Source organism: Culex quinquefasciatus, chromosome 2 (genome assembly GCF_015732765.1).
Source record: "Culex quinquefasciatus strain JHB chromosome 2, VPISU_Cqui_1.0_pri_paternal, whole genome shotgun sequence".
NCBI lineage: Eukaryota > Metazoa > Arthropoda > Insecta > Diptera > Culicidae > Culex > Culex quinquefasciatus.
In genome coordinates, this window is record NC_051862.1 from 64,580,938 (window position 1) to 64,596,882 (window position 15,945).

A 15,945-nucleotide genomic window follows, 5' to 3' on the forward strand; every position below is an offset into this window, starting at 1 on the left:
ATTTCTGGGGGGGCACAATGTATGGGCTGCCCCCCCAGCCAAATTTTAGGGGGGGCAAAAAGTACCGTGCCCCCCCAGAGTCGGCGCCCCTGTCTATAGGTCATCGCTGAAATTTTCAAATTATCGCAGTTTTAGTTAAAAAAGTCGATTTTTCCCGTTTTCGTCATTTTCTCATTTTTGCGCGTGGCGCGTCAAAAAATCCAGTTTTTGTTTTCAAAAAATAGTATCTCAGAGTATCGAAAACATAACTTCACCATTTTATGATATAATATGTGAAATTTTCCGAGGAATCCCATAAAAATATTTTCAGACATAGGCTCTTTGGTCCCGAGACCTTCAAAACAGCATTTTAAGTTTTCTTACGACCTTTTCAAATGGTAAGCTAGATTTTTGAAACTTCTTACTATTTTTCCTTAAAAGCCTGTCTAATTCCCTTTCGTTTGCGCTCAAGACAGCTACAATCGGTTGAAATGGTGCGGAGTTATGATTTTTTGAAAAATGAGGTTTTAGCAAAAATCGACGAAAATTCACCATTTATCGAACCACCCAAACACGGCGTAGGTCACCCTAATGGGACCATCCATAAACCACGTGGACACTTTTTTGGGAATCTCAACCCCCCCCCCCTTCGTGGACAATTGTCCATACAAAAAAAATCTTTTTTGTATGGAGCGTGGACAATCGCTTACCCCCTAAAGTGTCCACGTGGTTTATGAATGGTCCCAATCGCCAAACAAAAAAATACGTGTCTAATTATTTCGGTCAAGGATCCCCCCGAAAAAAATTGAGCTCGATCGGAGAACTTTTTTTTCGCATCATGCTGTTCCCGTGGGGAATTGCTGTATACTAATGCATAGAATCGAGAAATTCTATTTGAGAGTGAGTTAAATTACTGAGTTGACGTTTCGCTGGATTTTGTGGAAAACATCTGGAGTTTTTTTTTAATAGGTCCAACAAACCAAATTTCCAGTTTTTTGCTTTTTGGGTGTTTTTGAAACCGCCTTGAGTCAGGGGTATTGAAAAACACCCAAAAAGCAAAAACTAAAACTTTGGTTTATTGAACCTTTTCAAAAAAAATCCAGACATTAACTTTGAAAAATACTTAAATGGTATTAGTCATTTAAGGTTCATTTTAGATAAAACAAGCCATTTTTCAATTCCTAAAAGGAGTGTCCAAAAAAATTTTTGAAGGTGTTGTGAAAATATACTGCTACAGAGTGAATTTGAGCAACTCTCTACGAAATCGGCCGATTTCGACCATTTTTATTTTTTGTATTTTTTGATTTGGCTCAAACTTTGTGGGGGCCTTTCCTATGACCAAATAAGCGATTTTGCGTCATTGGTTCACCCATACAAGTCTCCATACAAAATTGGCTGCTGTCCATACAAAAATGGTATGTAAATATTCAAACAGCTGTAACTTTTGAGTGAATTTTCTGATCAATTTGGTGTCTTCGACAAAGTTGTAGGTATTGTTGAGGACTATTGAAAAAAAAATAGATACACGGAAATTTTTTTTTGCAGATTTTTTAATCAACTTTTTTTGCACAAAAACTCAATTTCCCAAAATTCGTATTTTTTTTATTTTCGAGATTTTTTGATATGTTTTAGGGGACAAAAATCCGCAACTTTTGAGCTATAGAGGAACATGGTCAAAAAATCTGCCGCCGAGTTATGAATTTTTGAAAAAATAGTGATTTTTGGATAAAATCGAAATTTCATGCAAAAACAAATTTGAAGTTATTTTTTAATGCAAAATTGAATTTGCAACCGAAAAGTGCTTTACAGATTTTTTGATCAAGGGCTCCGTTTTCAAGATATAGCCACCGAAAGTTTGATTTTAGCTAAATATTTGTAGTTTTTCTATTTTTAAAAATAGTGACCATGAGTGACCATTTCCAAAAATATTTTTTTTTGAAAGTTCAGAAAATTTGCTATAAAATTGTCTAAGAGACGTGGGAGATTGGACCATGGGTTGCTGAGATACAGCCGCTTTAAGAAAAAGAAACACGAAAATTGAAGTTTTCTAAGTTTCACTCAAACAACCCACCATTTTCTAATGTCGATATCTCAGCAACTAATGGTCCGATTTTCAATGTTATAACATGAAACATTCGTAAAATTTTCCGATCTATTCGAAAAAAATATTTTGAAAATTTTTAAATCAAGACTAACATTTTAAAAGGGCCAAACATTGAATATTACGCCCATTTAATATGCCAGTTTTGATTTGATGGGTGCTGATTCGAATGAGCGAATCCGAATTTGCAAATTGGAACGACTGACGGTAACTGTTGTAAAAGCTTGAAACCACGTGCTCGGAATTTGTAGAACAAAGGGGTTAAAATGTGTGAAATTAAGAAAAATGAATCCGCTCTGTACTTTATGTTTTGAGATGAATTTTCTGAACAATTTGGTGTCTTTTGCAAATTTGTATTTTTGCTTAGAACTTTTCAGGAAAAAAAGCTACTCTAGAAAAAAATACCCATTTTTTAATGGAGTACCTACCAGACGCGATTGGTTGTGAAAAATGTATAGCTTATGGAGCTAACTGTCAAACTATCTTGCAAATCGGGCACTCCATTGGAAAAAAATACACAAACTAAATTAAAAATGTTGAGCAATTTTTGCGCGACAGGTAAAACTTTTCGAATTTTTTTTTTTTTGACAAAAGGTTTATTGACAAAACACATGAACATTTGACTTCCGTAGTAACAGTTCAATAGGGCGAATCTGAGATTGTAAACAAGCAGTCTATCCCTTTTGCTCAAGTGACAGTGCCCGTCAAGTAAGAGGGGGATAGACTGCTTGTTTACAATCGCAGATTCGCCATATTGAATTGTTACTACGGTGATAATTCCACTCAAAGGGTGTTTTCCGGAATTGCAAAAAAAAAAACCACTCCAACTCTGTGAACCTCGTTGGATAAATGTACGACTCGTGCTGAAAAAATCTTCTTTTTGCAAATTGATGCAAAAAACTACTATTTAAAAATCAAAAATAAAAATATATATATTTTAATTTAGGTTTTATTTGATTTTTTTTATAATATATATATTATAAAAAAATCAAATAAAACCTAAAAGTGACTATGACTCCAAATCGATTCACTTGGATTAAAAAAATAAAAATAAAAGTCAGTTTGTGAAATCGTAATGATTCTAATAAAAAATCAAGCAAAATTTCTTCAAGCAAATATTCCTGATGTAATATTACACATTTTTTTCGACACAAAATCTGTCACCATTTCCTGATGGATATTACCATAATTTTTTTTTCTGTGTTTTTATTTCTGAAATTGCGTTGATGCAGTTAACAAGAAATTGCAAATTTGTTCACAGTCAGGGACGTTTTCTCAATCTCACGAATAACCTCAGTGCTGGAGTCAATTAACTAGATTTATTTGGACACCTATAATTTTATTCTTGAATACAGTAATATAATTAGTTTAATGTTTTGTATAACACTTTGCGATAAAACATAACCAAACATACATTTCGCTTAACAAAGTTCATTCATGCTAAAACGACATTGAAACACTAAAACTTAGCTCAACTGAAAATTGATTTTGATTATTTGAAAGATATAAACTAATAGCTTCTAAAAACCACTGCATCTCTCTTGCTGGAAGACGTTGGATACATTAATTTGGCTACACAAAATATAACTTATTTTTTTCTTGATAATTTGTCAAATACGCTTGGAAGACATGTTTTGATTAGAACGTACTCAATTACTGGCAATAGGTATGAAAACTTTAAAATATCTTGTAAACATCATTTCAATACCCGCTATCTCTAATGTTGGTTGGTTGTAGATTTTTAACACATGTTTTGCTTATCTGGTTTTTAATTTCTAGCGCTTATTTCCTCCCCCTTTCAGTTACAAGTGGGGCTGATAAATATTGTAATCGTTTAAATACTGGTTTTGTTTTCTTGATTTATTGTCAACACACGATCTTGGTTGATTTTTTATGTAGTTACAATGCTCGTTTTTATTGCATTTGCACGTGTTTTTTCTTCTTCTAATTAAACTGTTCGATTGCACAGGTTAGTGTGCAATCGCTGGAAGACAGTTGGATTATTTGATTTGTTCACTTCATCACCGCTTGTGTTGTTTGTTCAACATTTAGGAAGACATTGATCATTTTGTTCGATTTTCTTTTAGTTGGAATACTTTCTTAACGTTGCTATAATTCGTGCGTGGTTTCTAATCTTGGTTTGTTTTATACATTTTGTTTTGCTTTAAGATATGTTTCTTACTTTTTAATGCTTGCAATAAAACCCATTACGGAGCTATACTTTTTTTTTGACTAACCCAAACTCGGATCACATTCGTGACGGTTGACGATAGATGTTCTGCGGTAGGGTTCACATTTTGTTCATTAACACTATATTTATATGTGTATAATTGCTGAAGGTTGCGTCATTAACTGAAAGCCTTTCAACCGAGAAACGGAGGATAGTCAACAACACGTTAATTTGTTTTATACAATCGCGCTCTTCTCTCGTGGATGCTTAGAATGGAAGACCAATCTCGAACGCATGGATCAGAGCAGTGCCAGAGTCATAGATTCCGACAACGCCGAACAGAACGCCCAGAAAGATGATAAAGTAGTTGTACGCCCGCTCCTTCTGATCCAGTAGATGGCCTTTCAATTTAAGATGGAAATAGCAGGGCCAGATAAAGCTCAACATGGTACCGGTGAAGCTTCCGATAAAGCCCATCAGGATCGAAAAGTGCGGGATAAAGATTGCCATCATGATCGTTCCGAGAATGACCGTTAACCGCCAGGCGAGGCCCCAAACTTTGAGTTCACCATCCAACTCCCAGACGACTGGGAAGAAGGTTTTTGGCTTTCCGCGGAAGAATGCACGCTCGAGGAGTTCGCACGCGGCGAAGAACGGCAACGGATAGCTTAGAACGGCTTTGATGACCAAGCAGAAGTTTACCAAGCCCTTGAAAGACGGCGAGTGTAGGTTATTGGTGATGACCTGCTGGGTGTCATTCTGGAACGTCAAAAAGCAAATGTAACCAAACAGCGCCTTGAAGGCAGCTGCGGCAATGTGCGACCAGTCAAGCATCCAGTTGAACTTCGAGCGATCCTCCATGTTTCCCTCCAGCGTCGGTAGGAAGATCTGCGACGTGTAGGAGAAGACAATAACACCAAGCGAGATTGGAAAGTTTTCGAAATCCATTCGCCACTTGACCTTACTCCAGCCCCAGTCGCCGATCTCCAGCAGACAGTACCCGAGGATGATCGCGTTGATCAGCAAGTGAGCCATCGTACACCAGAACGACAGCATCGACACGTGGTGCAGCGACTTCAGGAATGCCAACGGCAGCAAGAAGATCCCGCACAGCATCATCCACGAGCGCGTGTCCAGCGCACCGTCCGGGAACGATCCGGCCATCAAGTCTCCGCAAACCACCACGTACAGGATGCACGTCATCAGCAGTTCGATGATCTGGGCTATACTTACCACCCGGGCACCAACCCGCTTGCCGAAGCATACCTTGGCGATCGCCACGTAGCTGTCCCGTACCCGGACCGGTTCGCCCGTCTGCGGATCCGGTTCGTACAGGCAGTGCACCAGGATCTTACCGGTGTAGCAGCAGATGTGGGCGATGCCGACCATCGCGATGATGGCCCAGTAACCGCCACGGAGTACCGCGAACGGAAGCGAAACGATGAACATGCCCTATGGGAGTCAGAGCGGTACGGTTAGTACGAAGACATGAACGGGTGGGTTGAACAGAACTTTTTAGGAAAGGGGCGTGTTACCTCTGTGTTCAACTACTGAAAAAAAATTCTACCAAAAAAATGTTATGTTTTACCGAACTCTTTAACATCCCAACAAAAAAGGTGGAACGAAAACTTCAGCTCGTTGGTTCTTGGGCATAACTGAACCAATCGGAATGATTATTATTTTTTGAGTGAATTGCAAGTTTTTTTTCGTATTGAAAGGATGTCTAGATGATCCTAGAACTTTTGCAGAACTCAATTTGTTCGAATCTGTAATTTTTGCAATCAAAAACGTCACTCCAATTTTTTTGAGGAACGATGTTTTTGATTGCAAAAATAAAAGATTTGATCAAATTGAGTTCCGCAAATTTTAGGACTCTTAAAAATAATTTCGATGTGTGGTCTATATGTAACCAAAAATATTTAAAAAATACAACATTCAAATTTGGCAAAAAAATTGTTTGTCTGCATGTGAGCAATTCCACCACAAATCAGGAATTTTTCTGGTACTTTTGTACCCGACCCTCTCCAATTTCAATGAAACTTCTTAGACATGTTATCCTAGGCCTATATAAGCCATTTTTGTGTAAAAGGAGCCAGTTGCACTCGATAATGACATTTGAGAAAGGCGTAAGGGTTTTAAATATTTTTGAATTTTATAAATTAAATATTGCTGTGTCTCCGAGCCGTTACATCGTATCAAAAAGTGGTCAGAGATGAACTTGTAGGAAATTAGACGGGCTTTTTGAAAAAAGTACACTGAAAGAAAAATATACGTCAATTCTATGGGATATTTCAATTTTTAAGTTTAAAGGTTTAATTTTAAGGTGATGTCACAATTTTTTTTCGCTCAAATTTTTTGTGAAAATAGCCTAAAATGTGACAAAAAGTCTCACGAAAAATGCAGGATGGTATGACTCTCCTAAAAAAATACAAAAATCATTTACTAAAACTGTTTTTTTTTAAAGTGGCCTAAACGTCAAAATTTTCAAAAACCGATAGTGGGAATCGATTTCCCAGACAATTTTACATAAAAGTCTTCATATTGACTATTGTCCTAAGTCCAATCCTTGTGAAGATACAGCGGTTTTAAAAATAAAAATGTTGAAAAAAATAGGTTTTTTAGTGGTTTTTGGCAATTTCTATTTGACAGACTTGATTTTTCAGTCTCTTGAATATTTATACCGGAAAGCTCGTCCAATTTCCCATAAGTTTGTCTTTGACAGCATTTCAACTGGAAGTATGAGCTTACAGATATAAGCGTAATTACATTGCTCATAACTGAAAATAGAATATTTTTTCAGTGTGGTAGAAACCTGGATAGTAAATAAGCTTACGTAAATATTTAAACGAGTCAAATTAAAAAGCTGTCAATGGCAATCTTATGGGAAATTGGACGAGCTTTCCGGTGAAAATATTCACGAGACTGAAAAATCAAGTCTATCATATAGAAATTGCCAAAAACCACTAAAAACCCTATTTTTTAATTTTTTTTTTAAACCACTGTAACTTCACAAGGATTGGCCTTAGGACAATGGTCAATATGGAGACTTTTATGTAAAATTGTCTGGGGAATCGATTCCCACTATCGGTTTTTGCAAAAAAAAAAACAGTTTTAGTAAATGATTTTTGTATTTTTTTAGGAGAGACATACCATCCTGCATTTTTCATGAGTCTTTTTGTCACATTTTAGGCTATTTTCACAAAAAATTTGAGCGAAAAAAAATCGTGACATCACCTTAAAATTTAACTTTTAAACTTAAAAATTAAAAAATCCCATAGAATTGGCGTGTATTTTTCTTTCAGTGTATTTTTGCAGAAAGCTCGTCCAATTTCCTACAAGTTTGTCTTTGACCACTTTTTGATACGATGTAAAGACTTAGAGATACAGCAATATTTAATTTATAAAATACAAAAATATTTAAAACCCTTACGCCCTTCTCAAATGTCATTATCGAGTGCAACTGGCTCCTTATACACAAAAATGGCCTAGGATAACATGTCTAAAAAGTTTCATTGAAATCGGAGAGGCTCGGGTATAAAAGTACCAGAAAAATTCCTGATTTTAGCTGGAATTGCTCATGTATGAGCCATTTTTGCGTTTAAAGAGCATGTAAGGGACCGTCCACTTGGACACTTTTTTGAAAATTTCATATCCCTCCTCCCTCTCTCATGTGGGCAATTTCCAATAGATTTTTTTTTGTACGGAACGTGGACAACAGCACACTAAGCACTAAAGTTTCTGCGTGGCTTATGAATGACCCCTGATAGAGCTCCAAATAACTCAAAACTTCAAAATTATATTACAGCCATTCCACGTCAAACTAGCAGGATCAAAATTAAAAGTGCTCTGATTTGGCTATAATTTGACATTGGAGTTCCTGATCCAAAATAATAAGACCCATTTTTAAGTTTTGATTGATCCTATCCAAAATAGGGTGGTCAAAACAAGTGCGTTTTTAAAGATTTTCGCAAAAAACACTTTAAAAAAATCTTTAGAATGTCTGAACCAATTTTAGCTCGCCACATTACAGAAGAAAGGTGATAAGTTAGACTTTTGATAAAAAATATTTAGTAAATTCTAAAAACATAGCTGAAAGCACTTATCAATCAAATGATAGTGAATATCCATTAACAGGATTGTGAGATATATTTTTTTGCAAAAACAAATGAATATTGGATTTCATTATATCAATCCAACTAAAAGTACTAGCTTCTCTAAGCTCATTTTGCTGGAGAATCTTTTTCGTTAAAAGTCCAACTCATCACATTTTTTTTGCAACGTTGCGAGCAAAAATGGTTTAGTCATTCAAGATATATGATTTTATGAAAAAAAAAATTGTTTAGATAATCGTCAAAACCCCGACCAATCAAAATTGAAGAAAAAAAAACAAAATACAATAAAAAAATGCACAAATATATTTTGAATCAATGTTAAACTTGTTGTTCAAATGTTCAAAATTTTATGAAATGAAATATTGAAGTTTACTGGTTACCACTAAAACCACCTCACCTGTATAGCATTGGTAACATTCCACGCCGCTTGATACTCGTTGATTTTCGCTCCTCCAGCAACTTCTCCTTCACAACCTCCGGCAAAGGTACTGTCGGAGCCAAAGGATTGCACACTTCCTTGCCTTGAATTTGACGTTTTTTTGAAATCAGATAAAATTAGTATTGAAATGAAATGTCCTTTATATTACAAATTATCTTAAAACTACCTCGGAGGATAGCCGCCCGCCTGGTAGCCATTGTCGAAATCGCTCGGTTGGTTGAACCCGGTCTCCTGATACTGTCCGGGTGCCGGCTGTTCCGCACCCTCCTGGTAGTACGCTTTCGGATTCGTGAACGGATTCAACGGGTTCAACTCGGTCGTTCCACCAGTGTCTCCTGTAAAAAAACGAGTCACAAATATTCCAAAAATCTAATTCTGTGAACTCACCATCGCTTTCCGCAAAGTGCACATTCTGGGGCCGTGGAGGAACCTGCGGTGGAGACCGCACGCCAGATACGCCACCGCCACCGCCGCTGCCGCCGGACATGTTATCGCCCTGGGGCTGCTCGTAGTCGTTTTGCTTGTTCTTCGACGGGACGACCTGGCGGGCGGTCTGCAGGGCCACGTTCAGGACGTTCTTCACCGGGGGCATGGGCATCGAGCGCATCGTGTTTAGGAAAGACATTTTTTGTTTGTTTTTGTTTTGCTTATCTCGTGTTAAGTTAGAAGCTAAGTTTTAAATATGATTTTTATAATCTAGGTATATTCTAAGTATTATACTTTAACACGGATATAAAGGTGAAAGAATCACCTGGCGATAAGCTTTACTAAATTTTGGAAGACTTTCAGTGATTTTACTGATTTAAGATGTTGTCTTTCTTATTGCGCTTTAGCTGCTCTTCATGCCGGTGAATGTTGTCCCTGAAAAAATACATAGGAGAAGAAAAATGAATCAACATAGATTTTATATCATCAGTGAGGTAACTATGAGCCAAAAATCTGAATTCCTTCCTAATTTTCAAATACCACTCCCAATTTAAATATTGTGCCACTTTCTTTCGTCAAAATGTTTTGACCAATATTAGAACATTTTCTAATAATAAGTTTATAGAATATTTTGATAAAAAAAACTTGTTTTCGAAGCAATTAAACGTTGGGATATATATCTATTATAGTTAAGAACACGTTTCAACTGAAAGCTACTGAAACAATCCAAATATTAAATAAAAATCCGTCTCAGTCGTAGAAAATTATACCATGTTTTTATAGGAATAATCTTATTTTTTTGTTAAATACATTACTCATTATATTTGAGATAACAAACATGCACGAGTCGATTAAAAATAATCCAAAACAAATAAAATATATTTTTTTTGTTATTTAAGTTCAAAACAACGAATGTATTTTATCACACACACACAAAATTTAAATTTTTAAATTGATACACGCCAATAATTGAATATTTGTTACAGGTAATCTTTAAACCTATTTGAATAATCTTTAAAAAAAATTCCAATAATTATTTTAAAAAAACAAAAAGCGAACGAATTAGAATAAATTATTGAAAACATTTTCAAATTTTGGTTGATTAGTTATCAGTGGAAAAGGTACAGAAATTTATAATCAATTGGGTCCGAAAATTAAGCTTTAATGTGTGATATTATAGTTCACAACGACAAAGCTTATTTTTTTAGTACAATGACCCTTTGAACGAACGCCAAGAATTTAAAATGGATTTTTTATTCAATTTAAAAAAATAACTTCACGGCCCCTCTTGGCAGAAAGAACCTACACAGAAAAAAATTGTGTAAATTTGGAAGCTTTAATTTTAAAAGGTTGAATATTACCTCTTTTATGATATAATTTTACCTCAATTTAGACTGAAAAAGTGACATTATACCAGAAAAGTGGTAAAATTAAGCATTTCCAGAGGTAAAATTACACCTTTTTTCTGACATAAAAGATGTACCCCTTCCCAGATGTAATATTACCATGATTTTTTTTTCTGTGTACTTGACAGCTCGTTCCAAGGGGACCATAGTGGATGCATCGAAAAAAAATTGTATTGTCAATTTTTTTTTGCATTAAAATGAAAAAATGTGATCAGAAATGGTTTTGATTGTGTTTTTTACCGTTGTACATAAACATTTACATAGGGCTTTAAGACCCAATTGTAATGGATGTTTTTACGGCCATGATATTAAATTGCTCATGGTTTAAATGAAAATTACGGTTCTATCCCATTGCTGACAATATGATTCCCAGACCGTTCTTTAGAATGCCATTTCACAGAAATCATTTGCCAGAATAACATATCCCCTAGATGTTTATTACCCAGATTGAACAATTCCCCAGTAATTTTGTAATTAAAAAAGGGTAAATTATGGATGAGAATAACGGTGCTCATAGGGATTTACTTTCCTTTTTGTACAATAAAATCCTCAACTTTCATATTTAAAATATTGAAATTTTTAAATCTTATAAAAATTAAGGGTATGTTTTGTAAATATTCTTATTTTTGATACCTGCAATTTCCCAATGATATCAATATTTTTAATTGATATAAAAAAAAGTTCATTTGTAAAATAACAACAATAATTAATATTTCTTGGAAATTATTTATTTTGGAGATTTGTGTACTCTAGAGTATGAGTCATTTTTGAAAATAGAATTCTGTGGAATGTTCCATTTTGGTGAATGGATTTCTGAAGAATGGCAATTTGGGGATTGAAATTCTAAAGAATGAGATTAAACCACACAGAAAAAAATCCGATGGTAAAATCGCATGCAAAAGCATGCACATCACCTTCGTCAAAATAAACACTTAATATTACACACTGCATGTATAATTTTTGCAAACACAAAAAAAAAGTTTCAACCGACGGGATTCACACCCATCACCAACAGCAAGGACTGGCGCCTTAGCCCACTCGGCCATCACACCGATAGAAAGCTGTAGGGTTAAACGCAAATATGGGCTTGACATTTCGGCCAAGTAGGTTTCCCATACTGATGGGCTACATATTTTAGGGTGTAAAATTACATAAAATTGCATAAAATAATGCAATGTTTATTTTACACCCAGGCCTTTTACACGCAACTGGATTACTACTTTTTTAGCTGTGCAAAACCGGCAAAAAATTAATTTACGCACAACAATTTTTTTCAAATGTTACATCATTGATGATGTGACACTTTTGCACGTCATTGAACATTTAAATTTAAATGCAATTTGATGTAATATTGAAACAAAATATACGAAAAAACTTGATTTTACGTGTGATTTTACCGTTTATGTCGAATATCAAGTTTACATCAACTGAGTTTAAGATGAATCATTTTTTCCGTGTCGGGTAAATTCACATTTTTTTCTGTGTTAACTTCAATTTTTTTGAAAAGTTTGTTTCGACTATTGGTCTTGAAACATAATTAATAACTTTTTTTACAAAAAAAAACAAATTCATTCAACAATTTTTTTTCTGTGTAAACTTTAAATGTTATGTAAAATTGGTTTCGATTTTTAGTCTTGAAACATGATTAATTTTTTTTTTACAAAATTAAATATTCAAACATTCCGTTATTTTTGATTGCCTTTAATAATATTTTTTGAATTGGTTTCATCTTTTAAATACGGTTGCATAAATTGCACTTTGAATGTTCTGGTTTCGATGAAAAGATGGTAATATTTTATTCTTCATACAATACCAAGTAATTTTTATTTGGAATATAGTGTTTTAACTATATTGAATAATTTTTTTACATTTAATTTTCAATATTCTATGAACAGAGAGAACATTTTAAAACTATTCGCTGAAAGAAACTCGAAAAAATTAAGGGAAATCCAAAAATTTTAAATGATTAAAAAATTGAGAAATGTTACGTTATTTGATTGCAATTTTCTTCCTTACACAAAAACTAAATATCACAAAAAAAACTGGAATAAATTCAAAACAATTCAAAAAAATACAGCTTTGAATAGCTGTTACATGCAGGTTACGTGTGCCTTGCACCAGTTTTTTTTTAAGTATACTATATCAATGGAACATTTTGGCAATAATAACCAATAGTATTAAGATTGAACGAATTAAACTAATTGCAAGAATATCGTTTTGTAATGTTTTTTTTAAATTATCAAAAGCTTACTTTAAAAATGTATAATCTCTTTTTAAGTTTAAATAAATCAATCTATTTCAAATACTTTTGATATTTTCAATCGTTGCATAACTGCTCATTTTTCACCAACTTCAAACCACCAATATGCTTCGGATATTAAAGTCATAAATCATAAAAACCTTTCACCACAAAGTATAGCATCAGTGTCGTCTAGACCGCACCATTTCAACGTCGATCGTACCAAACTGCTCGGAACACCTTAAGCAAAATTTACCTTCTCCCCTCGGCAAGCGGTCGATCGATTTTTCCCCGCGCATTTTCCGAATTCACACAAAACTTGACATTTGCTTTTGCTTCCCCTGCTGGGAAAAGGAAAATCACTGAGGAAAAACCGCTACCATTGATGGTGTGGAGGTGACACACATTTCCACTCTCGGGACAGTTTTGTCCCCTTACAACAATAAAAGGTGGTGATTTTTCATAAGTTTGATTGCTGTTAATTTTTAAGTTTTTTTGTTTCAATGTTTGTTTTAATTTAGATTTATTTTCTAGTTGTTGGTTTCTGGATGAGATGAGCTTTCTCTAAACATTTTTCATAACTTTTACACATTTAAAAAAAAAACTTTCTTCGATTTTTCATTATAATATCTCTTTAATTTGTCAATTGTTCTAGTAGACGATTGAACAAAATATCAAACTTTAACAAAATTGTAAAAAGTCATTGTAAATCATCAACAAGGAAGCACTGTTTCAACCTGCCTCCCCTTTTTGTGGGTGGCAAATCTCACTCTCGTTTTCTCACTTTCCCCTCTCCTCTAAGTGTGGGGGTGGTGGCTGTGAATGAAATTTTTCCACCACCCAAATCGCTTTGACTTTGGCCGATGGAAAATTGCACTTTTCCCCACCTAATTCCTCACTTTCCACCCCGAAAATACTCACTTTGTGCGGAACGATGCAGCTGGAGGCCGATTTCGACACTTTCACTGGTGGACACGAACCGCGGCTGGGTCCTTTTTCGGGGCGATTTCTCGGGCGACGTGACTCCGCAGTACCGACTAGAGTGCCATTTTGGAGGAAAGTGAGCCAGTCCTTTATTTGAGGGAGCACATCGTCCCGTGATGTCTTGCTCTCCTGCACTCTCTCGAGTTGGGTGGATAGGATAGGATAGGGTGGGATTGTGACAGCACACACGTGCGTGCGGATGCTGCGCACGTTGAGAGAGCGAGGATAAATGAGATCAATAAGGATGTGATTTTTAAAATTACTGTTTGAGAAAAAATACAATGATTTTCAATAATTGTTGAATCAAAGACATTGTTATACAGAGCATTGTTTAACATCAAACACTTTCTTTATTCTTGTTTTTTTTTTCATTTAAATCAAGCTTTTTGTTTTAACAGAATACCACATTTAATTGTGATTTTTTTTTGAAATCGAGTTTTAGAAAAACTGTTGAAACTTGTTTTTTTCTTGAAGTCACAAGTTTTTCTGATTAATAATGTAATATAAAAATAAAATAAATCTTTTTAAAATTTGATTATAACATAGTTGTAAAAATATAAGAACTTCTCTTTTGTGGTAAAAATAAGCAACATATAATATATCCGGGTCCGGTGGCGCAGTGGTTAGCGTGGTAGCCTCTCACCCCAGTATGGCCTGGGTTCAATCCCAGACGGACACGGTGGCATTTTTCGAGACGAGATTTGCCTGATCACGCCTTCTATCGGATGGGGAAGTAAAACGTCGGTCCATTAGCGTAAAAGAGGTTTTGAGTGACTCACCACACATAACCTTCGGATGCCTAGAAATGAGTAGAAACTTGCAACAGAGACCGTCGTTTAAGTGGATTGCTTTGCTTTTTTTTGTTTTGCTCTAGGAATCCTGATTGCTTATGTAAAATTTTGCGGGGAATTCGATTATTATATTTTTTCAGACATAAACTCTTTAGTTCCAGGACACTATCTAAACGGCATTTTTATGTTTCATACGACCTTTTTAAATGTTAGGCTAACTTTTTATACTTTTCCTCAAAATTCTAACTATTATTTAGTTAGTAACTAATTACATTTCATTGGCGTTCAAGAGCGCAAAAAACTGATAAAACAACAAAAAAGTATGATTTTCTGAAAAAAATGAATTTTACGAAAATTTTAAACTTTGAAAACATTCTACCTTAACTAGAACAATCCTTATGGTAAAATAAAAAAAAACTTGTCTGATTATTTGGCTTATGGATCCTCCTGAAAAATTTTAGCTTCCGGATATTAAAAAAAAGTTTTAACTTTTATATGGAATTCCTGAAAAAAAAATCCGAATAAGACAAAATCTACTACAGCAACAGCAACTAAGTCAGTAAGAGGAGAGACACAAACTTTGTCTAAGGGTAAAAAATATCTTGAAAATATCTTAAAATATATTCAAGATGACTGAGCAAAATAATAAAAACGTTTGTTGTTGAAATTTTTACGTTTAATTTCTTTAAATATTTCCAACGGTTTTTCGGATGATTTCTTAAACCAAGATTTAATACTTTTTACCAATTTATTTTTCAGTTTGAAAAAAAAAGTTCGAAGTAAAATTGAAATATGATGAAATTATGGCTTGCATTTTTAATTTGTAACAAACTAAAAAATATTTGCAAGAGCAAAAGAAGAACAAGAATTGCCATGACTTTATAAATCTCATTGCATTTCCTTTGCATATCATTGAAAATATTACTATTTCAGAGGATTACAAAATATTTGTATTGAAATGGTATTTATTTTATTCAGCTTGAACTTTGTGACTTAAGGAGCTATGCCACCTCCCATCAGGGAAGGAAAATAAGTACCTGCACTTGAAGTAAGGTAACTACGATAAGCACCGAACTTTAAAATATTTGGGTGCGGGGCTGGTGCATATTTTTCAAACAAGGTAACTATGACCTGTCTTTTTTTTTACCACAGAAAAAAATATTGTTGTCAACATTGTCATTTAGAACTTGGTTTTTGGTCAGTTCCTAGCAGATTCTGTACTTCGTGAAGAGCAATGGCGAGTTACAATGTGGCCAAAATTAGACATCAGTGACTGAATTGTGAGTGTAGATCTTGAG

General features: G+C 34.5%; 1 protein-coding gene across 1 annotated transcript; it reads right to left on the minus strand.

Moving 5' to 3' along the window:
- Positions 1-3,380: 3,380 nt before the first annotated feature.
- On the minus strand, positions 3,381-13,932 carry LOC6043171 (vesicular inhibitory amino acid transporter). The gene is made up of 5 exons (XM_038257122.1): positions 13,794-13,932; positions 9,189-9,662; positions 8,968-9,136; positions 8,760-8,883; positions 3,381-5,702 (listed from the first exon to the last, which is right to left on the minus strand). Exons 2-5 carry the CDS (start codon positions 9,424-9,426, stop codon positions 4,518-4,520), a joined length of 1,716 nt encoding a protein of 571 aa, XP_038113050.1. The 5' UTR covers positions 9,427-9,662; positions 13,794-13,932; the 3' UTR covers positions 3,381-4,517.
- Between the last annotated feature and the right edge of the window lie 2,013 nt (positions 13,933-15,945).